The 23,974-nt window shown below is 39.4% G+C and overlaps 1 protein-coding gene across 2 annotated transcripts in view; it reads right to left on the bottom strand.

Annotated features, from left to right (window-relative positions):
- The window catches only part of tmtops2b (teleost multiple tissue opsin 2b), a 36,169-nt gene that overhangs the window by 9,515 nt on the left and 2,680 nt on the right, over nucleotides 1-23,974 (bottom strand). The window contains exons 2-3 of one of the 2 annotated variants that reach the window (XM_073474190.1): nucleotides 10,707-11,032; nucleotides 36-269 (exon numbers count right to left, since the gene is read on the bottom strand). In XM_073474190.1, the coding sequence (XP_073330291.1) occupies nucleotides 36-269; nucleotides 10,707-11,032 (560 nt within the window). Of the gene's footprint in view, nucleotides 1-35; nucleotides 270-10,188; nucleotides 10,488-10,706; nucleotides 11,033-23,974 lie in introns of those variants that run through there. The other variant, XM_073474191.1, reaches the window with a different exon arrangement.

The following is a 23,974-nucleotide window of genomic DNA, read 5'->3' as shown; positions in this document are numbered from 1 at the left end:
AAACACACATACACACACACACGTCGCTGACTCACCTGTTTATTCATAAGTATGTAGATGAGCGGGTTGATGACTGTGCTGCTCTTGGCCAGTAGCGATGGCACAACGCTGGCCACAGGACTGATGATGTTTGGCGGGCCGAATGTTGCCATCATGGCCACGACGCCGTAAGGCATCCAGCACAACAGGTAACAGGCTGCTGTGGTCAGAACCATGAACAGTATGTGGTACTCTCTCCTCCTGGCTGCAGTCTTTCGGATCTTACCCACCTGTGGATGAAAGACAGAGAGGGTTCATGAAGAAAGCGGGCAAAACAATCAAGTTGAGATCATTTTCGATCATGAAGCTTAAGAGACTTTTTGTGTGCCAGCTATGATTAATTTCCAACTTTGGAGGCAGCTGGAGGTCTCCTTTAATTTCATTTCAGTGTGAAAATCCATTGACAGTCTTAATCCTTAAAAACTTCTAAATTAAATATTGTTTAGAAAGACTTCATTATAAACTCTCATTAAACAAGCTGAGTTGCCAAATCAAAACACAAAATACACAAGAATTCTATAAAGCGGTGATGAAGTCATTTGTGTGCAGGAAAGGCCTCAATAATGACAGTTTTCATATCTGTACACTGCTACACTACCTTGTTCTCAATCTTCCTTTATTCCACAGGCATGACTACGTTTTAACCATAAATGGTCTTTCTAAAGTAGGGAGGAAGATTAGTGAGAAGCAGATAAATGCTACCCAGCCCCTACAAAGAATTTATGGATGTGTGAGTCCTAGACTTAAAAAAAAGCATATACTTAGATATATGTAAAGATACTGTAATTTACTCTACATTCAATCAGTTTTATAGGCATTAAGTGAAGTTTTAAAAACAAAATAAAATGCTAGACAACGTATATTAAAGTCTATTAAAAGGTAGTTCAAGTCCAGGTTCAGGTTTTACTGTCATCTGTACAGCTAAATTCTTGTTCTGTGGAACTCTCAATGTAAATACAGCCTTAAGTTGAAAATATACAATATACATAAAAGATGTCTAAAAAGATATTTGTGATACCTTTTACCACAAAACTGTACAAGATTGAAACAGCTTTTGATATAAAAGAAAAGCTAGAGATACCCCCATGCACAGCAGTGCTCCTTGTGTGCAGCTGGTACAGGGTAAACCACAGTGTGACCGAATTCGCTCCATATTCTAGCGCACACCAGGGTACGATCGACACTATTTTATTTTCACTCTCCAGTGAATTTTATGAAGCAGCATTTGACTCACATAACAGAAGTTTGCTTCTTCTTGTTTTTTATTGTTAGCGTCCATAAAAATTGTGTCAGTCATGTCCTGGTGTGCACCAAGGAACATAAAAAAAGGAAGGGTCATTATGTCACTGAATCTTGCTTTAACTGTGGTGTCAGCTGTGTTGAAGTCTAGGAGAGATGTGTGGAGAAACACACTACAAACCAACATATCTAGGTTGTATGACTTCTGATGAAGAAATACCTCCAGGAAAATGAAAGAACACACTTCACAGAGTAGGTTAAAAACAGATTGTTTTTATCGACACATTGTTCATCCCTTGGCTCCTGTTCAGTGTAATTGCAGTCTCATCTGCGATATTTATATGATATTATTATTATTATAATTATTATTATTAGTGGTTAACCTACTCTCTGAAGTGTCAGTTTATCTCTATGAACCTGGCTGGATTAACCTGTCAGAGCTCCCTGGCAAAAATTTGTCGCTGGACCCGGACTGTGCTTTTAGTACAGTATACATCATATTACCACTGAGTTTCCATTAAAGGAGCACTATGTAGTTTCGGAGAAGAAAGCCAAACTCAGAATATTAATGAGGTAATTATAAAAACTCAAACATTTATTTTTCCATGACTGAATAAACAAGCTGTTCTCAGAGGAAAATAAGGTCCCCAGAACCCTGTTTGAAGCTACAAAGGTGGCAGGGTCCGCCAAATATAAACAAAGTTAACAGTATGAAGTTGTGTTCAGACGCGGATTAATGCATAGGCTTCCCTAGGCTGCAGCCTAGGGGCCCCACGTGTGGAGGGGCCGTGGTGTCACAGCCGTGGGGGACTTTTAAAACAAGGTGATTTCATCCCCCCGACTTTCTCCTAAGGTATTAAACCGTTTGCCCGCCCTCGCGGTGTACCAGTGTACTAAAATGGAGCGCACCTCAGTCCCCCATACATGAAAACCCATTGGCCAAGTTAGATTGATTGACAGCCATCAAGCCAATCACAGCCATTTGACCAAACCCACTAGTCCCGCCCCCCGGGAAAGTAAACACGTACATGGAGCTGCCGTCACTCGCTGCCGCAGACAGCGAACAGAGCGGAGGTATGAAACGGTTATTTAACTAGTTAATAATGTAAAATTTTGTCTGTAAATAACTAAACTATGTCTCGCTTTGTGGCATGTCCGCTAATATTAAGCAAGCCAGGTGGCAAACAAAGTTAATGCAAGCCAGGTAAAGTTAATGGTAACTGACAGATAGTTTTCTAGAGACAGCCACTGATTTTGATATTATTCAACATTATCATTATTCTTTTTGTTAGGAATGCCAAACAGGAAGAGGCAGCAGAAGATTGACTTCTTTTTCAAGTCAAGTTGTCATTTAATTGGAGTTATGTGACAGGAGGGAAACAGAAAGCTAGCTTTCAATCCATAAATGCACTAATTCAATTTTATGGTAGTACATTCATATTCTTGCATTAATGCCATGTAGGTGTTCATTTACGTAACTTAAAGCTATTTGTTGGAGCTTAAAACCTTCTTTTCAATGAAGAAAATCTCCTACATCAACTCATCCCTGTTACTGCTCTCAGAAACTAGAAAAGAATAGAAATGAAGACAATGAAATGCAATAAAACTATTAAAATCTTAAATAATAAGAGGAATAAAATAATATAGAGTACAATAAAGGCTAGGATGAAAGATTAGTTAAAACAGATTAGAACAACAAAATATATGTAAAATAATTAATAAAAAGCAGATAAAAGAACAACAAAAGAATTGAATGTTTCCTAATCAAAATCAAGGCTGTTTGTTCTAAGTTTACATAAAATATTTCAACACTTCCATGTTCAGGAATATTAACATTGAGTTCTTTATGTAGGATGTTTCTGAGGAAGGGAAGTTCAGGAGTCAGGACAAAGGAGAGCATGGAGAAGATGAGGGAGAGAACAGGAGAGAAGTTGGAGAGAAGACAAGAGGGGGAGAACACAGGAGAAGAGAGGGAGAACACAAAAGAAGGAGAAGGGGAGAACATGAGAGAAGGAGAGGGAGATAACACAAGAGAAGAGGGAGGAACACAGTGTTCTTGCCAATTTCACTCACTCACACTTGTTCTTTAATAAGACATATACATTAATTTCTTAATACCATGGTATGTAATTGCTTGTGAATATATAATATCTTAGGTTAAAGAGCGTTGTGCTATAATGTACATTTTGAATGCAATATTATTGGCATATCCTAGTGAAGAAAATCTAGAAATGCATCGCATTAGTTTTGGAGACTGAAACAGGGGCCAAAGGTGGTTGCGGTGCTCATGTGCTACCCCAGAACCCCCCCACATTTAAAATTGCTGCTCCACCCCTGTGGAGGGGTCCTTGAATTGGTCAGATTATTTTTTAGAAATTTAAATACACTTGTATAATTATGGTACTTGTACAATAATGGAAAAATTCATTGACCTCTATTGGTCCATGGGGTAATAAACAAACAAAACAGCACTGATTGGGCAGACACGGGTCACCTCATCCAATCAAGCTCATCGATTCGATTTGACCTACCTGTGTGCTAACTGGAGTGTATGTGGATCATGTTTGCCAAATATTCTCCTGCACTGTTACACATGGTGCAAAATTACATTTTTTCTGGGAGAGCATGATGCATAAGGGGGGGCCCACATAAAAAATAGCCTAGGGGCCCATGACTACCTTAATCCTCCTCTGGTTGTGTTGTCCTTTTAGTCACTTTGTTTGTCTTCATAATGTACCTTCAAGTAAAGTGCACACAAAGACCCCGCAAAAACAGGATTTCTACGCTGCAGTAATTCCTCTTGGCTTCCTCCAGGCTTCCTGTGTGTCAGATGTGATTTAAGAACAACTTCATGTGGAAATATGCTCCATGCGAACACAATTAGCTCAAGCAATAAATTTGATTTGGACGCAGGACCAAAATATTACAACAGTGACGGACTCGCCTGAGTACATATTGTACTCTCTTAGTGCGAATTCCATAACAAATTGTGCCTTTAATCAAATTACCAAAATAAATTCACATTCAGTGAACCTGGAGATTCTGGGCTCCAGCTGAGTATGCAAAAAACTTTCACCAGATGTACTTTACTGGATTCATCTCGCTCCATCTTAATCATAATCCAATTAAAGTTACCATCACTCTTATGATCTCTTCACACGCAGATGGCTTCTCTTTAATCTCACCCTTTGGTTCACCTTTCTGCTGATGAATTCAAACCAGTTGGAGAGAAGTGGGGGGCTTTTCCTGGCTCACTACACGACACACTCAGATACACCACACGGCCCCGTGAGCCCAGCACTTTCTCACAACTTTATTTGAGACCTCCCTCACACTTAATGCAAATGATCCTCGGTTTGAACGATTGCCAGGGATTTGACTGGGCCGGTACCAGCTGGAGCTCATCTCCGCACATGGATGTGATAGCTTCAGATAGCTTTCGTTCTTCGTGCAGTCCAACAGCACAGAGGAAGAATCATCCTTTCTCTTGTAGAACAAATGCTTTGGTTGAAAGTCATCATTTTCCTGTCACCTCCGTCTTCTACAACTAATGACCACTATTGATTTGTGGGGACTCATTTAGGCTTCACTTCAGTGACTCATTGACCAGCTGCCTGACAAACAGATGGCTAGTAACACCCTCATTATATTCATGCAGTTGTACCCAGAGCCTTTATAATCTGATATATCTCACTATAACTCCACTGATATGCTGTCTGCTGCTTCATCTCCCTCCACCACCCCAGCCTCCTCTGTATTTACTGAGCTTTTGGCATTGTTGACTCTACTAAGATCAAATGTTCATGTATGTCTTTGCTGAGGGGGAATTAGATGTACCGGCAGAATCATCGTCGCTGCTCAGTCTCTTCAAAAGCTCCCTCAACAAGCAAAGCCTTCATTCAGCTTAATCAAACTGTGGGACCCTCCTTGACGTAGGTGTTTCTGACTGAACAGGGGTTAGAGTTTCCGCTTGTTCAGGGTGTGACGTACTATTTGTCAAATGCTCAGTGAAACATCTACACCCCATCACACTATTCTTTTCACTATTCAAGGGATTTCAGTTCTTACTGTTGCTGCCATACAACAGCTGCATGTCTTCTTGCATTTGTCATTTGCCATTAGTGCATTCAACCAACCGGAGAGTTAAAGCATCAATAGTTAACAAAAAAAAGAAGAAAAATACGCTGACTTAAAATAACGTGATGTTTGGGAGCCTTTGTGCATTTGTGAATAACATGGATAAAGGAATGGTTTGGCCAGTGTTCACGCAGATCCAGTTTTCTCTCAGTGCTGCGCAGCCTTTCACTGGCTCTTTTGCTGATTGACAATGATTGGGCAATCATGGGTTAATTATTTGTATCAGGAAAACCTTGAAAAGGCTACGAGAGGTTTTTAATGGGTATCACTGTACAACACAGCATATTAAGTATCTTGTTATTTTGGAGGTTTCCAAAGATTTACAGAAGAAGGGATGAAGTCCTGACATCCATCATGTTTTCCTGGATCCACAAGTCAGTGAGATCGGTAAATGAGATTCCTCGATGTGAATTTCACAGGAACATTTTACCTACTGAGGGATCAGTCTCATCATGTAAAACCAGCATCTGTTGTCTGACAATACCTTATTTTGATTTAAGAAATTGGAGCCATTTTCTTGATTCACATGTTGTCTGTAAACATATAATTTTTTTGTATTACTGTTCAGGGACGTCCGCTGCCTCCTGCTCCTTACTGTGACTTTTCTTTCATTCTTTTTCAAAGAAAGTCAGTAGAAGTGTTGTGAGTGATCGCAGGATCAAGGTTATTTTGGTCAAAAACAAAAATGTAAGGCCCTGCCCACATGTGCACAAGTATTTCTTAAAACAAAGCTTTTTCTATGCATTTTGGCCTTTCGTACACGCGTTAACGGCATTTCCGGTCACTGAAAACTGAGCATTTGGTTTATCACTATTTGTGGAATTACTGGCAAATGTAAACGCAGAGTGTGTGCTATGATATTTGAGTATTTGAGCTTGTACAGTTACAGAATGGATGTATATTGTTTAAAGTATTGATGATACAATGACGGAAAAGAGAGACAAAAGCAGCTGCTTGCAATGTTTTGCTGACAAATTATCCAGGAAGATTCTGTGAAGAGCAGACACGTTTTCCTGCCTTGTTCATAGTATTTTCTGTAGCTAAGCAATTGACCTGAGTATGCAATCTGCTTCCTGTTTACAACAGCGCATGGTGCTAAAACACACGTCTGGACAGTGTTTTGTTTTTTTTTCTAAAACCCTGTATACAAAAATACCGTGTACGTGTGGACTAGGCCTCAGTCTTTGTCAATTTAGTCAAATGTCTCAACATAAACATGATGAGGCATTAGTGCATCCGTTAATGTAATACCTATTCTGAACGTCTTAGATCTTACCTCAGACAAAACACCCCACATATTATAATACAACATAATAAAACTAATATTGAAACTAATAAAAACAAAATTAAAATTTCACTTTTTCAAACAATATAATCACAACTGAAACAAGCAAACGAACTTTGTAAACTTACTGAAGCTAAAATTAAGAACAAACCTAGAATAACAGCCTCGGGGTTGTATGCCTCCGCGCACCAGTCAAGCTGCTGTTCCTCAGTTATTACAATGAATAATGGCCAAACATTTTTTTGCAGAACAGTGAAGTTGACCTTTGACCTTTTGGATATAAAATGTCATCACAACACAAATGTTGACTAATGGCCAAAAATGTGTTTTGTAAATTCTATCCAGTCCAAGTGGATGTTTGTGCCAAATTTGAAAAAATTCCCTCAAGGCATCTCTGAGATATCTCGTTTATACGGACGGACGAACAACCCAAAAACATAAAGCCTCCAGCTATGGCTGTAAAAGTTTATAAACATCAGTTGCAACTTTTGCACTGAGGCATAATCAAAGTGAAAAATAATTTAAAAAACAAAGATATTATGACTGGATATGCAGGCACGATCTAAAGTAGACCCTAAGTTTTCACATTTTGTGGACTTCAAACCTACAAGATGAGGATTCCCTGTCCATACAGATCACATCATGACCACCAACACCCATGTACCTGTTTTATTAATGGTAAAACTGCAGTGCTAACTGAATTAAATCAAATATCCTCTGTAGAGGAATCTGTTTGTTAGGACTCAACAGGTGGTTCAAATGGTGACAAAGAGCAAAGGTTATAAAACTGAAATTAATAGTCAGTTCAATTTAATTCAATTCAATTCAATTCAATTGTTAAATTACGTGAAGGGCACTTTGTGAAGGCTTCTTGTCGATACTAGAAGGTTATCGCAAACAGACAATACAATTTCTTTAGTAAAGCATTTCCTCTTGGCACCAGAGGTTTTTATTGTCTACCTCTGTTTGTGTACTGTGCAATCATCTTCTAATAATCTTTATTTGTGCAGCAGTTCAGAAAGTAGTGTCAAAGCGCCTTACAACAACATCGGATTAAAACCACTAAAGAAACAAGAAGATATCTGAGTGGCTTTAGGCTTTGTCACAGCAGCTTCTAATGCTGTGCTCTGCTCTCAGGCAAAAAAAACAATCCAAATCAATGGGAGGGCAAAAGGATTGAACTTACTAAATGCAAGTAAAGCCTCTCCCCTGCTGTTTTACTTTAAAATGTGCACAAGCTATTGGTGAAAGGACGTCTGTAAGTTAACCTCTTACAGTCCCTGGAGCTGGGTCCACTTATATAGTAAAGATCGAGTATAGTGAAATCAGATTTTAAGTGCTGCAGACACAAAGTGTGTGGATTCCTGGCACCGCTTCCAAATCCATGCAGGAAAAAAAAGTCTGAAGAGGTCTGAAGATCAGCAACACTTGTAGTACAAATAACTACTTTATCATCACACTCACGGCTTGTGAACTTCTTGGATGACCCCGATCAAGGCCACAGGCCAAAGCACATCGATCTGACACTGAACTTGTTTTTATGCTGCAAGTGTTGCTGTAGTTTCTCTGCCTCCTTCATCTGTGGCTGATAAGAGCAGCAACTCAGACTGAAGCGTTTCATAGTGCGGGCGCAAAGTCTTTTTATACGTCTAAAAAGACTTTATCTAGAGCTGCTACTTGTAAGTAAAACATTTTAAAAAAAACATTTTTCCTTATCCTGCCTTACCAAAGAAAACTTCAAGTAATGAATTTCTTTTTTTTGCAGACATACTCTTAAAACTCCCACGGGGAAGGTAAGTTAAGTTTCTTTGCTTTTTATCAAAATTTGACAAACAGGCAGAGAAACACAGACACTGTAGCTGTACACCAGCTGGCTAATAAACATTTGATGTGCCGTCTTCCCTTCTCGCTGCACTGCATTCTGGTCTATTATCTGAGCGGACAAAAGGTCTATCTAGCCATGACTTTCTGTCATATACATTTTCTTGATTTATGGACTGTCACCCAAACCTTGATGTGTCCAGACTGAAGTATTCTTTAATCAAACGTCATTGTAGCTGTGCTGACGATTTCATTGATGTCACATTATCACATCATGTCATCCGTCACTCTCCGTCCCTTCTGTTTGTGAGATGGATGTGGAGCTGTGGACCAGGACTTTTGTATGATTGACAGGGGACTGAGTGTCACCACATTGGTTGAACTTGTCATGATATGGACATTTGGATGGTTGACATTCCCAAAGAGTTTTTCTGATGTATTCTAGTTTTTCACCCACAGCCAACTGCATGCACCGTGACAGAATCTATCAGGTTTGTCAGCTATGCGGCCAAACAGAATGATTGGAACAGACCCAACTGCGTGTCAGGAGCACCTGCTTCAATTTTGGGATAACACCTTTCAGTGTGGTGCTTGTGCAGGAAGGAGCTATTTCTGTGGAGTCGGCAGGGTACGGGTAGAATAAGTGCCATATGGGAGTGATGGGCCACACGCATCAATACTCTGGCTTGGGCATGTGAAGCACTGTGGGCACAGTGGTGCCATTGCCAGTGGGTCTGCAAAGACTGATAGAGAGGCAGTCATGACTGCTTGATTGTTTTCGGTAAGGCCACCATACTATATGTTAATATGCTCTTACTAGACCCATAGAGCTCTGTTAAAGGGTGAAGCCTGCGTGAAATATATGAATGATTATGTTTTCTCTGCTGGAAAATTGAGTGTGCTGCCACAAGTGAAGGAGTTCAAGTATCTCGGGTTGAGAGTAAGAACGAGCATCAGTTTTTTCAGGTGGATTTTTGTGGTGTCAACAGTTATGTGGGCGTTTTACGGGGCTATGTTCTAGGATGAGTTTGGGTCATCTGATCCGGATGTGCCTTCCTTCAGGCATGTCAAACTGAGGAGGGTAGATCCAGAACACAGAGAGATTATATAACTCATCACGCGAGGGGGATGTCTGGGCTGCGTTTTTTTAAGCCTTGTTTCAAACAGTACTTTCAGTATAGAACCCTTTGAATCCATACATAACCAGTGTTAAAGGAGACATGTTATGCTAATTTTCAGGTTCATAACTTTATTCTGGGTTACTACTAGAATAGGTTTACATGCTTTAATGTTCTTACGTGCCAAACTAGCTGCTAGGTATTAATTATGTGAATGTATGACATGATGACTTGTTGTGATGTCACAAAGTCACAGAATTACTGACATGCGTTTCAGGAGCAGTGTTTCCTGTGGGAGAGAGGAGCTTCTGTCAGTGCGGACTTTGACCTTTTTTAACTTTTAAGATCTTTCACCTGCACAAAAACACTGAAGGAAAGAAAAAAAAGAAAAAAAGCCCAATCGGTCTCCTTTAACTCCATCTAAATGTGAGATCTGTTTTGTGTCTCCACTGTGGACAGTACACTTAAATGTAGGCAGGGTTGTTAGCAGTCAGGCTTTGAGGGTAATGATGCATTTATTAACTGACACACTGTCAACATAACAGTACATTACTGCTGATTGACAACAAATGCAAACTGGTTGCTTGCTTTTACTTGCTACACACAGTGCGCAGTGTGAGTTTGGGTAATTTTTCTACATTAGAAGACAGACGATGAGACAGTTCTGTTCGTTCTGAAAATAACGGTTCTAATGTGTAACAACCTGAACTAAACTGACCCGAACTGCTTGGTGGAGACGAGGCTTCAGTCTGCTGCCAGCCCCAGATAAGTGGCAGAAAATGGATGCATGGATGGATGGATGGATGGATGGATTGATTGATGATTCTGTTTCTGTGAACAGTAGCGCACTTCACAAGTGATTGCAGTGATTATTGCTTGCCCCCTTCCTATGGAGTTGCTGATTAATAATGCATTTTGTGGATACTTTGTGAAAAAAACAAACCACAATCTATTTTAGTGACCACTCACGCCAAGAGAGAGCATTTCATCAGACGAGAAAATACAACAATAATAATTACTTACACACACACACACTCACGCACATACACACTTTGATGTCTCGCTACCTGTTTGACTGCCAGTAACAGCCTTCCATAGCAGTAGACCATCACCAGGACTGGTATACCCAGGCAGAAAATGAAGAGGCAGATGATGTAGGCGTGCGACTGGACTGTCTGAACCGTCCAGGACACAGAGCAGCTGGTTCCTGCGCCTTCTATGCCATAGCTGCTCCAGCCCAGCAGAGGGGGCACTGTCCAGAACAAGGAGTAGAGCCAAGAGCCTCCGACAGCCAGCAGGGGTTTGCGGTAGTTTGGCCCACGCTTGTTGTATACAGTCAGAGTGCTGTATCGGTCGTAGGAGAGGATCACCAGGGAGATCAGCGAGACGATACCTGAGGAAGACAGAGAAGTGGAGGAGTGAATCATCCCCTAGTGGAGTTTTTGACCACTAGGGGCAAAATAGATTCCTGCCAATGGTTTAATATTTTTTCCAGTGATCTACACAAAAAAACAGAGTAAAGCGGCAGAAAAGGAAAGAAAAATCGTCGTTTTAGTAAATTTTGAGTGTTTTCAACTTAAATTATTACATATTGCACATGTTAGCTACATTTGCTCATTAGCACTAAACCCAAAGTCCAGTGGAGGCTGATGGGAATGGGAATGTCATTAATTGTGCAGATATTTCTTTATAAACCAAACTATTGGACAAATTAAATTTTTGACCTGGTGATGACACCTGAGTCTTTAAGATTCATCCTCTGGGGACTATGAATGTTTGTATAAAGTTTCCATGCAACAGTTGTTGAATCAAACAGTCCTGACCAAAGTAGTAGACATCCCTGGAGACATGGCTAGAGTAGCAAAAACATGGCGCTAAAAAATCATACAAACATCATGAAAAACTGCAAATAAGTCAATACTTAAAATACTGTATTGTGGCTCAGTCTTTAAAGGTGTAACAGCTGATTGTATAATAATAAAAGACCTTTAAAACATACATGCATTTGTTAAATGCATGAAAAGTGGCGCCCGGATTCCTAAATAAACAATATGAGCAGGTCAAGAATGAAAACTATCCACCACGATGTTCACGGCTTTCAAACCAGCTCTGTTTGGAGATTCCCAACTTTTTTGCTTCCCATGCCAACACACTGAAATTGACAGTAAGAGATCAGTGACAGGGAATTTAAATCAAAGCGTCTTAGTGTGTCAGATCTAAAGCAAAACCTGCAGTCAGTCAGGATTTGAATTATGGGATTAACACACCGGATGACTACACAAACCACCCCTCCATCCCCAATCCCTCTCACCCCTGGGGCAATTCTTTCTTTTGAAGCACCTTGTTTGAGGCACACTGAGACCTTTACTTCCACTCCACTGACTAATTGGTCACTGAGTACTTACTCAAATTTGACTCATTATTGCCAAATAACTTATGGGCTGTAACATTCTTTTCAAACTCTAGCTGCAATTTAAAACACACAGAAAACCCTATGTTTCTGTTTGCAGACTCACTGTTATACGCATTCACAGTCATCTTGTAGTTACAGTATGTCTGACCTCGCTTTGAACCCCTGGAGGGATTGTGGGAAGTCAAGCACACAAGAATCATAACTGTCTGCCACTGTCTGCCATGAAATGTTCCTCACACTCAGTGACAATAATAAAGGCAGTAAAGTCAATCATTGTCTGCGTGCACATAAACAACTTTGCACCAAGTCCATGGAGTATGACTCTCAGTATAATGAGGAAAACCTTCCTTCTAAAGTCTTTGAGTCAGTGCAAATCTTTCTGACTATCATCACCAGTTCTGATTCTCAGGAATGTCCAGAGAATGCAGGAAGCGAGGAGTAACCTAGACATAAGCCTTTTAACGGATCCGGTATGCGAGCCCTGTCTCTGCCTTGCATTCATATTCAGTGCTCACCACTCTGCTGGCTTGAGGGCAAACCTCAGGAATCCACTGACAGCGCAGAGTCAGGTCATCTGAACATTAATGTCAACATTTCATTCTGTCTCAGTGTATCCAACCTTTGAAAAGCAAAATCACCAATCACCAGTCCGAAGTGCTGATGCCATCACAGTCATTTAATGCACGTTAATTCATATACATGTCGAAGAGGTGAGGTGAGGTCCCAGTAAGTCACCACCAGTGTGACAATGAGCCAGCATGCACAATACCAAGACCTTGATACTGAAGCAGCTACATGGAATTTAGCCAATATTTTGTTTAATTACGCCTGTGCATTTCTCCAAAACGTGTCATATCACCTTCACATTACATGTTTATGACCTGACTTTAATATAAGGATGCGGAGGGGATGGTGGTGGAGTTAAAGGCGAGAAAAGCTGCTAAGCCATTTCGAGACACCATGACACCAATGGACAATTTTAAGAAGACTTTGGGACAATTTCCAGCCATGTGTGTGGCAATTAAAAAAAACGGTTGTTTTTGACAGGGAGTGGGCACATCTCTAGCCGTGTTTGTTGCGACCAAAACAGGTATTTTAAGCCAAAACATGATCTTTTCCTAACCATGTGGTATTTGTGCCTAAACTGGAGAATAAGCATAGTGTTGTCACAAGATAAAATTGAAAATTGAACCTAACTAAAGAAATGTAAAGGTGGTTTGCATTGCCAGCATTTATTCTGCTGATTGGTTTACAGTAAATATGTCATGGTTCTGAGTTCAAGTTTTGTGATTTCCTGTTTTGTATTGAAAGTTAATCCTCGTGTCATGTTTCACTTTCCATCTTCTGTCTTTGTCTGTTTGCCCACCATTCTTTCCTGCCTACCTGTTCCGTTACTTAATCTCTCCCTGTGTACTTAGGCCTGTGTTTTCCCCTCACTCTTTGTTGGTTTGTCTGTTTTCATCATGCGCCTCTGTGTTCCTGTGTTTCTCGTCTGTTCCCTGGTTCTGTCTTCACGTCATGTACCATCTATTAGTTTTGACAACGAAAGCGCAAATATAACAGTTCCAAAGTGTAACAAACTGAACTGAACCAGACTGCTCGGTGGTCCGTGGAAACGAGGCTTTAGTTTAGTTCTTGCTCGTGGATTACTCCTGTTGTTTTGCCTGCCTTTTGTTTAGGATTTTGGGGTTTATGAACTACAGCTTTGGTTGCATCAAAGTTCACTTTTTGTTCTGTTACCTGCCTGCCTCTGAGTGTCTTGACAAAACAAATCTTTTTTTGTTTGTTTGTTTCCAGTTTTTGGTGTAGGAAAAGTCCAGGGGGATCAAAGTCTTATATATAATAGTGGTTGCTGTCCTGTAAATATCCATTTCAATTGAATTTACCTTTAGTATCTGTGGTATAAATTTACTTGACATAAAGGAACGCTTTATCTGTGCACTGAAATGGCTGGGTAAGCTCAGAGTCCTTCCCACATAAGGTACTTTATGTGACGTGGCTTTGGTTGTGTGGAGGTAAATATTAGATGATATTAAAGGAAGAGAAACATTCTTGACCGAGGGTTATACGCGCACGCACGCGCACACACACGCACACACACGCACACACAGTCCGCCTCCTCCCTGGTGGTATGATTACATGATTCTATATGATGCAGGAAATACTGTACAAATCTGAATGAATGTAATAGTACTTTAAGCTTTGAGACGAACTGTGTCCAAGTGTACAAGCTGTACCGGGATCTCCTCTGATGTCAGATCTGTGTTGAAGTAAATCTTGGTCTACATGAGTTTTCATTCTTCTATTCATCAAAAATGAAGATTGACTAGTATTCTTATTTGTGTAACATGTTAAGTCTGTTTTGCTTCAGTGTGGAAACGTTTTTTCTCGTGAATGTTCTTGGAAATCTTTTAACACTCTAATTTGTCATTCTCTGATGAAAATGCCTCTGTGTGATCCTTTCAAATGCAACATGTGACCAATCTGCTGCTGCATTTTGCTCTCTGAAGCTCTTGACCTTTTACATTTTTCTACTATTTCACAGCGTAATGATGTTAACAACAATTGCCATCAAAATACAGCCATGGCTGATGACAAGCCCCTCTTTGTATTGGCCATTTAATGTCATATTGCAATACCCCATGGTTAACAATACTCCATATTACCATCTGGCATTCAAGGAACGGAGAGCTAGAGGGCATAAAATCCTCTGTCTCTATAGAGAGTAAAACATGCCACACTGAAACCAGGCAGACAGACAACCCTTGGTAAAAGGTCACATCTGAAATCAGCCTTTTCATTCCTAAACATAATATTTTCACATGTGATTGGCTGTTTTCAGATGTGAACTAAAATTTTTGCATGTGAAAACAAAATTATGTCACATGTGAACCAGACCTTTTAACAAGTGATTGGCTTTTTCCAGCTAGGGTTTGAGTTAATGTCAGATGCATCTTTCAGCATAGTCGCCAGGATCACATTTGAGCCGTAGATTTATCTGCACCCTAACCAAGTGGTTTTTGTGCTTAAACCTAACCAGAGCATACAAACAGCTTTGTGATCAGAGAAAAATGGTATCTCTTGTTTTAATTTTTGCAAAGTGGCTACTTAGTATGGTCAGCCAGCACCACCACTGCTCCACAGACACTCAAATTAAGCACTAACATGGGCAGTGGACCAAACCACTGTGAGTCACTCAAGCAAATGGAGGGGGGGAACCAGTCTTTAAAAATTTAGAAACACATTGTTTCATGTCTTTATTATTATTATAATAATATATTATTATATTATATGATTTCCATCTATGGTCACGTGTGAACTGGACCATTTCACAAGTGACTGGCATTTTACACATTTAAATGAACTTTTCCAAATATTAAAATTTACATTTTAACATGTGATTTACATTTATATGTGATTGGCATTTCTCACATGTGGATTAGAATTGTAAATTTATTAACAACTGAAAAATAAAATGTTTTAATGCCTTTACTCAGAACTTCAAACATCTGAAAATTAAAATGAGGTGTTGTATATGTAAAGCCAAGTTTTTAGTAGACAAATCGCAGTGCTAATACAAAATAGACATACACAACACATTCACACTTATGTGGGTATTTTTTACATTAAAACGCGATAACTTATATTTTTATAACATGAAAACAAATAAAATGAGACATAACATAAATTATCACTTTTTAACGTAAAACCTTTCATGTTATTACAATCAAATTTTCACAATATAATGTGATCGTATGTTTTTGTGTGTGTGGCAGCAATCCGCTTCTGTAATTTTATGTATTAGCTGCTTCATGTTGAAAAGCATAGGGGGAAAACCAAAGGAAAGCTACGCAGAGAACATGCAAATGATCTCCACCTCCTGTCCAAACCTTGCTGACATGAGTCACAACAAATAACATTTACATTTCACATCTAAATATGACATTTTCCAGAATTAATTACATAAGATCAAAGGCTGTTGGAAAGGCAGTGTGTCAGCGGACTCATCCTCGCCCTGCAGATGCCCCCTCAAACAGTGTATGGAACATTAAATCTATGTTCTAGATCTTCTATCTAGGAGTGTAATGAGATCGGTTCAGCAAATCCAGCTCTCTCTTTGTATTTCCTGGGAGTTTGTTCTCTACATGCAGCTCACTAACAAGATGGTTTATGTATCTGTGGTGGAACGCTTTTATTTGACATGGGGTAATAAAGGTGTATGTGCAGATAATCGGACATGGAGTAAAAGTAACCCTCTGCGATGAACTTGCCTCCTGCAAAGACTACCCTCTGTTTGTTCAAACAGTGTAACAACCTGTTATATCAGTATCAAAACAGGAAGTAGAGGGACTTAGTAAGAGTACAACAGACAGCAGCACTGTGAGGCTTCAGTTGGATGGATGGTGCTTGATTTGACGCATGAGACTGCAGATCGTAACTGCAGTCGGTTCACCTCAGCTTTTATCCATATTACAACTTGATTTTCTCTATCAGCATTACAGCCTTGCAGAGCTGCTAGTGACACTGTAGACCCCCGACGTCTACCCGAATGCTTTTTTCATTACATACATTCTTAGTCTGAATTTTCAATAGTGTTCACATCAGCCTCCATGTTGTAATTACAATTGGGATCTCTTCTGCCAGTTCCAATAAATCCAACTTGGCACTTATAAAAAACAAATAAATGTGGATACCTCACATCAGCCAAAGAAAATTGTTCAACGTCCACTCTCAAATGTCAAGGTACCGTGAAATTGGGTGTCTACGTGAATGCATGCTTTAATTTAAAAAAACAAAAAACATTATTTTTCTCATTGTGTCTATTGTTGTAGCACCTCTTTTCACCCTCTGTCTTTAAGGCACCCCTCCTATAAAGCCCAGTCTGCTCTGGTTGGTCAGCTCTCAGGAGCCTCAGCAGGCCACTGTGTTTCTGCATTAGCTCTGCCACTGCTTTTGCAACCACAGCAGTGTTGGGGGCATGGCTGAGGCTGGTGAATGTATAGGTGTGACATCACAACCTTAGGGAGGTCTTGACTGTTCATATAAAAAGGAACAGTTTCTGAATTCAGACTGTGTTCATTTCTCCACGGATTGAGGGTTTTGACAATTTCACAGAATTTATACAGCACCACAACCACCGGTGAGGAAATCTCATTCACTACAATATGGGACTTATACTGAATATGGTGTTATACTGACTACTGTGACAAGCCACTGCTTAAAAATAAATGTTTTCTGTTACAATGAATGTTTTCTGCGAACCACAGATGATAAATTGAAAACTAAATTTCTTCGTGTTACAAGTTTATTTGTCTTTAGGTTTAATCTTCTATCTTATGATGTGACAACACTGTGCTTATGGTCTGGTTAGGTTAAGGTACAAAAAGCACTTCATCACGCTGACTGGGCTACATGCACAGTGTGCATAAAAGGCCCTCAAGCACTTGCTTGTGAGTCTGTACAGACATTTGAATTGGATCTTTTTTTTTTTAAAAAGAGCAACATGCTTTGCACAAAGCATGTTTTTTTCTTTTTTGGAGGTTTTGGCAACTGTAAGGCAAACACCTAATTAGAAAAACTTGCAACCCGTTAAAATAAAATTGCAGATAATTTGTTAACACCGACACATTTTGTTAAGTGCTTCATCTGGCTTTTGAATCTATATTGCTTGTCTGACAAGGTGAAGCCTGGTTTATCTCTCTGATTGAGCCTCATTCTTGTTTCCCAACATTAAATAGAACGACAGCTGTTTCAGGAAATTGCATCTGAATTACTCATAATAATGTATGTATTTCTGACCTGTTTTTAATGACTCGTGTCTTCAGCAGGCACCAAGCGGCTTGAGGCTGTTTGCCATAGACAGGGTAGGGAAGTCAGAAAGTATTGAGAGACCGACTGAGGCACTGTTGGTTTTGGTCTTCATGGGATTTGTTGACAATAAGAAAAATGCCAAACTTATCCTTTAAGCGTAGGAGCAGCAGATGCTTGTTTCATTGCAGGTGTGATAGGCCAAAACACAACACTGTCTGACTGCACTGTTAGTTCAAATGCTTTGTTTTAAGTCAAGGACATCATTACAAACTGTTTGCATATTGGAAGAGAATAACGCCTTTACTCATCTACTTGATTTGTTTAATAAAAGATCATGAATGTGTCTGGGTTGCAAGAGCACAACACTGTACTAGGAGAAAAAAACTAAACAGGTCTCTTGTTTCGGTGCAACAGAGTAAATACATCATCATGAAGGACATTTGTTGTAATCTATTGAAGGAAACAGACAATGATAGTGTGCATCATCACCACTGACCGAATTAACTATGGATTAGTTTGCCTGAACTGAATGCAAATGGATGTTTATGATGTGTATAGAAAAGAAAACCTTTAGACACATAACAGAACCATTGAAGAACTATTGAAGCTAGCTCCATAATGCTTGTGGCAAATTGACAAATTTTAAAATGAAAACACAACAGGGTACCTCTGTAATACTGTTAGAATGACTGGTATTGTTTCATTGTCTATAATCTCTCTGATGGGACAGAATGACTCATTACTATTCTGAACACGTTGCAGCAGTCAGTTTTGTTCACTGTGAAACCACCTGTCCATCTGTGTACTCTAAAATGAAATCAATGTGTGTACTTTCACCGATCAGCTCTTCATTTTACTCTCATCTATCACAGTTAGCTTTACTTGAATGCCTGGAAAAGATTTGGTTATCTAAAGCAACATGATTGACATATATGTGGTCAGGTGTTTTTTTCTAACCGACCCACCACATCACTTTCTGATGAAAAACCCAAACATGGCCACACAGACCCAATAAAAAACAATTTATTGACAACCAACCAATCTATTTATTTTTCTGAACTTAACCTTACTGATAATTCTTCATGACATCATCTGCAACTTACAGGTTTTGGATCCTACAAAGTGCATGGCAGTCTCACTCCCTCCCATAACGTTCTCACTCCCAACTTCTAAAATTCGGGAGCTTGTTCAGTGCCCTTTAAGTTCAAACTATGACGCTCTACCTACCACTCTAGCATCAGCTTTGCACGTTGGTATGTTCTGCATATTGCACACTTTAGAAGAATAATGACCACAGTAAGTCATGTCTGGACCAACACTTCCAATACTGGTCAACAATCCCTGAGTGATGAGTGAGCGATCGGTACTAAATATTTTAGTACTCAGGTGCAATTAAGGCTGATGGGAATGTCATTAGCTTGCAGGTATTTGTGAACCATGGATTACCAATGATTGCAAATTATCCTGAGGTGAGCAAGAATGTTTCATGGGAATCCATTCAATACTTGTTATTTCACTCAAATCCACAAATGTGAACCTCATGGTGGCAGAGGGATCACCTAAGACTGTAGGGTTCATCTTCTGGAGATCATGAATATCTGTTAAAAATCCATGGAAATCTATGGTGATATAAAAAAGATGACTTAGCAGCACATACTTTGGAGTGTCTCACCTTGTCTCAATAGAGGCTTTAAAATACATAACACACAGCAATTTGAAAACAAACCATTCAAACCTGGCCCCTCCTACCCAACCAGACAGAGAGCAGCGGTGGTCAACCGAGCTCGACGGTGAATAAAGAGAGAGAGCAGCGTTTGCGTGTAGAAAAAAGTGAACCAGAGAAAGAAAAGATTGTTTTTTGATTGTTTCACAGCGGTCACATTCTTGAAGCACATGCTCACACCTCCGCACAACCCTGCAGGAAGGCTTCTGTCAGCTGTCTGCCTCTCTGCTTTGTATGTGCGTACAGACACACAGACCTGCAGCTCTTGGCACAGACAGAGCAGTGGGGAGAAGCAATGTAACCCGATTGCTACTCCTGACCTCTCACTGTTATTGGCTGGAGGCTACACACCACTGCCCAAAGGGCAAAGCCCAGCAACATCCTGAACACAGCAAAAAAACCAACAAAAAAAGAATATACAGGTAGAGGAAGAGACTTCTAGTGGGTCTTAAAGTGATAGCTGGGGTCTTTTGATGTGGGGTTGTATGAGGTACTTATCCACAGTCAGTGTATTACCTGCAGAAGGTGAACATGAGCTCTCCCCCTTTGTGGAGAAGCAGCACTGACAGGGAGACAGAGCATTGTACTGCTTAACGGCAGCAAGACGTATTTTAGCTGCCTAAAAGAAGACCCACCTAAAAATATATTCATCTGTTTAAGTTCACGCTTTATTTGGAACATTTTTTGTACTTTACATTGTGGTTAGACAGCCGCTGAAAGATCTGTGGCATGATAAAGTGCGCGCAGGAATACAGATGTTATACAGTGAGGGAGTGTAGTGACAATTGTCTGACGGCAATGTAAAGCACCAAAAATGTTCAAAATATAGCACACACTTAAACGTGTGTATGTAATATATATATATATATATATATATATATATATATATATATATATATATATATATATATATATATATATATATATATATATATATCTTTGAAGGTGTGCCTTCTTCGAGGTGGCTAAAATACATCTGGCTGTTGGTAACATTTAGCTGTACAATGCTCTGCTTCCCTGTCGGTCCTACATGCTGCTTCCCCACACAGGAGGAGAGCTGATGGTCATCTATTATTTTTTACGAGTCTACACATTGTTTTTCTAGGAAAATCCTGCATATTATGCCTTAAATTTTTTGATCGCTTGAGTGTTTTTACTTTGCTTCTCTTGTACAAAGAATGTTGTGTCAAAGGTAACACACTACTCTTCAAATCAGTAAAGCTACACTGAACTACTTGAATAAATCGATGGTACAGACATGCGTATGAGTCATCCTGCATCGTGCTGGTGTCAAGAGTTCTGTTTTAAAAAAAACAAAGGTAAAGAAAAGGGGATTAACAAAAAAGATGAGCGATGACACCAAGGTTCAAAATTTGACATTTAGAAGATCCAGAAAGGCTTTCTATGCCTCCACTGCTCTCTGCAATATGTTTTTTTTATTTTTTTATTTGATCCTTGATCCTTGCCTCTAGCAGGCCAAGTACAAGTGGTGATCAATCATATTACATATGATGTGAGAGGTTGTGCTGCAGCGGTGACAGATAGAAGAAGCTGCTCTGCTATCTTGTGTGAAGGGAAGACAACAGAGTGGGGACAGTGGCCAGGGGATTTATGGAGGAAATGAACAATCCAAGTCAGGCTTTAATATGGTCGTTTGCAGTTTAACCAAAGCACTCTGCCATCCTTAAACAAGCGTAGTCGTGCATCAATAGGCATGTGAAACCGATGGTGTAATGTTCTTTTAACAAGGCCACTGCTGAGGGAGAACAAGATGTACTGGATGATGGATGTTTGTGAACACGCCAACATGTGTTTATGCTTCATCAAAGTACAGGAGCAGTTCTGTGAAAGATGATGATTGTTGTTCAATCACATGTCAAACAAGAATGGAAGTATGGATGGACAAGGAAAGAAATAATAACTAAGACACACATAGAGAGGCATTATTTGTTTTCTGTTTCTCATTTTCAATGTTGTTTTGAAATAAGCATTTACCTGTATGATTTATTTTCATTTAAAAGGTGCATTTTGTAAGATCTGGAGATAATTTTTATATAAAACATTTTAAAAATGAACTAACCCTCTCAACCCTCTCTCTGTAGTGCTTCATGCAACATTAATAGGGAGTTTTGGGTTAAATTTGGCTATCAATAATAATAAAGATTATCAGGGATAATTATTAATTATGATAACAGATCTAGCGTTATGTCCAAGACACCCATGTACTGTATTGCAGAGATATTAGGGTTTAACAAATCACTGGCATGAATTGGAAATCGGTTTCAAAGTTAAAGACAATGATGACAAGATTTACAATGCACCGCCAAATCTAAAATAAAATCTTTGGAAGAGATTTAGATTTCATAAGAGGGGCGGAAAGTTGGACAAAAAGCAGGCTGTTTGTAAGCTCTGTAGAACAGCGTTTAAGTACAGTGGTAGCACGTATCTTAGTGTTCACCCGGTGAGACAGCATGGCGAAACTTGTGCAGATGATGTGGATGCTAGTAAAGCTAGCACTTGCAAGAACATGCAAGACAAAGACAAAGAGATTAAACACTTTTTACAGCCACAACTTAGCCACAGCTCTGTGAGGTAATCACGGCATCTAAAGCCCATTTTATTGCTAAGGACTTACGACCTGTCTGCTTTTGAACGTATTGCTATCATTAGCTGTATTCTGTGGTTAAGTGTCACTGTCTACTGACATCATGTACTGAATTGAACCATAATGCACACTGTTTACTGTATACTGACAGTTGCTGCACAGTGGACACTATTAAGTTAATCCAGTTTTTGAGTTTGTTATCAGCAGTAAACCTTTGTCTGATTGTTAATCATAGATGTGGTTTTATCATTTATTATTATTATTATTAGGAAGCAGAGAGACCATGCTCATGGAGATCCAGAAAACAGGATAGTTGTTCCTCAGATCAAGGATGAGACAATAGGCGTGTTTTTTATACACTGAGGTATAAGCAGATTAAGATAAAGATATACATAATAGTAGGTAAAATACATATGATTCTCTGGTCTTTTATGAAATATCTATTTGAAGGCAAGCAGTGCCACTTTTATAGAATTGGCTTTTTCTAATTTATAAAAGAAAATGAATGTCTACATGAAGCAAAGGATTGTAGACTGTATTGTATTGAAACCGGATCGTATCGAAGATAATCGTTCCATAATAAAAAGTATTGTTTCTGATCTATCTATCTATCTATCTATCTATCTATCTATCTATCTATCTATCTATCTATCTATCGTAGCCCATGTATCTAGATGCATATCGGATCGTCTTATAAGGGAGAGATGCACAACCGTAACCCCAAAATTCAACCAGATCCATGTTCGGTCCATCTCCGGTCTACCATGACAACGGAACTGATAGGTTTCACTCTAGTCTATGTGTTTACTTCCACTGGCTCCGTTGCGTTGCGTATCTACTCTGGCAGTCCGGACCTTTCTGTAGCAGAAAGGCAAGGCTTCTATTTCTGCTGCATGCCAGAGCATGGCGCATCAATTCAGTGTTAGTCTTCATTGACTGATTTTTTTATGTCTAAACAAACTAAATAAACAAATGCCCTTTGTTTTCATGACTTAATAAACTGAAGAAACAAACTGACCTTAAAGGACAACTTGCTTTTATACTGTTTTACTTTGTTTATATTTGGCAGACCCTGCCACCTTTCTAGCTTTCAAACAGTGTTCTGGGACCTTATTTTCCTCTGAGAACAGCTTGTTTGTTCAGTCATGGAAAAAATAAATATTTCTGAGTTTGAATTTCTTCTCCAAAACGACATAGTGCCCCTTTAAGATACATAAGTAGGTCTCTACAAAACTACATTTTTCTATGCACTCCTACTTGTGTGAGTGTTTGTCTGACATCACGGTTAACAGATGAATGCTCTTTACATTTGTATTGCCAGTTTTCCTGAGCCAAGGCTTTTATATCACTTGAATTCAGTCCACTTTGTTGATGTATACCTGAGTTTATAATATCCACAGGTGTTGTGAAGCAAAGCTACAGGTGACTGGTAACTGACTGAATCACAGCTGCACTAAATGAGACGGGCACTATCTCCAGCGTTCAGTACCATGCTGAGTCGAGTCTTGTGCATTCGCAAAAAACACCGCCACAATATGGCAACCCAGAGGTGGAACAAAGTCAAAATAAACACTGATTTGAAAAACACAGTATGAAATGTGCAAGCTGCTTTTTCAATAAAATGGAACATCCTCTCTATTAAAATACCTTTTTTCTTTAATCTGTGAGGCCTAACAAAGCACAGCAGGTGAATAAACACAAGCAAAACCTGACAAAACATGTGTACATTGAGACAAAGAAGATATTACTGTCAGAGGATATGAAAACAGAGGGGGAGGGAGTT

Source organism: Pagrus major, chromosome 9, assembly GCF_040436345.1.
Source record: "Pagrus major chromosome 9, Pma_NU_1.0".
Lineage (NCBI taxonomy): Eukaryota > Metazoa > Chordata > Actinopteri > Spariformes > Sparidae > Pagrus > Pagrus major.
The sequence above is the reverse complement of the archived record's forward strand: the minus strand, read 5'-3'. Positions and strand labels throughout refer to the sequence as shown.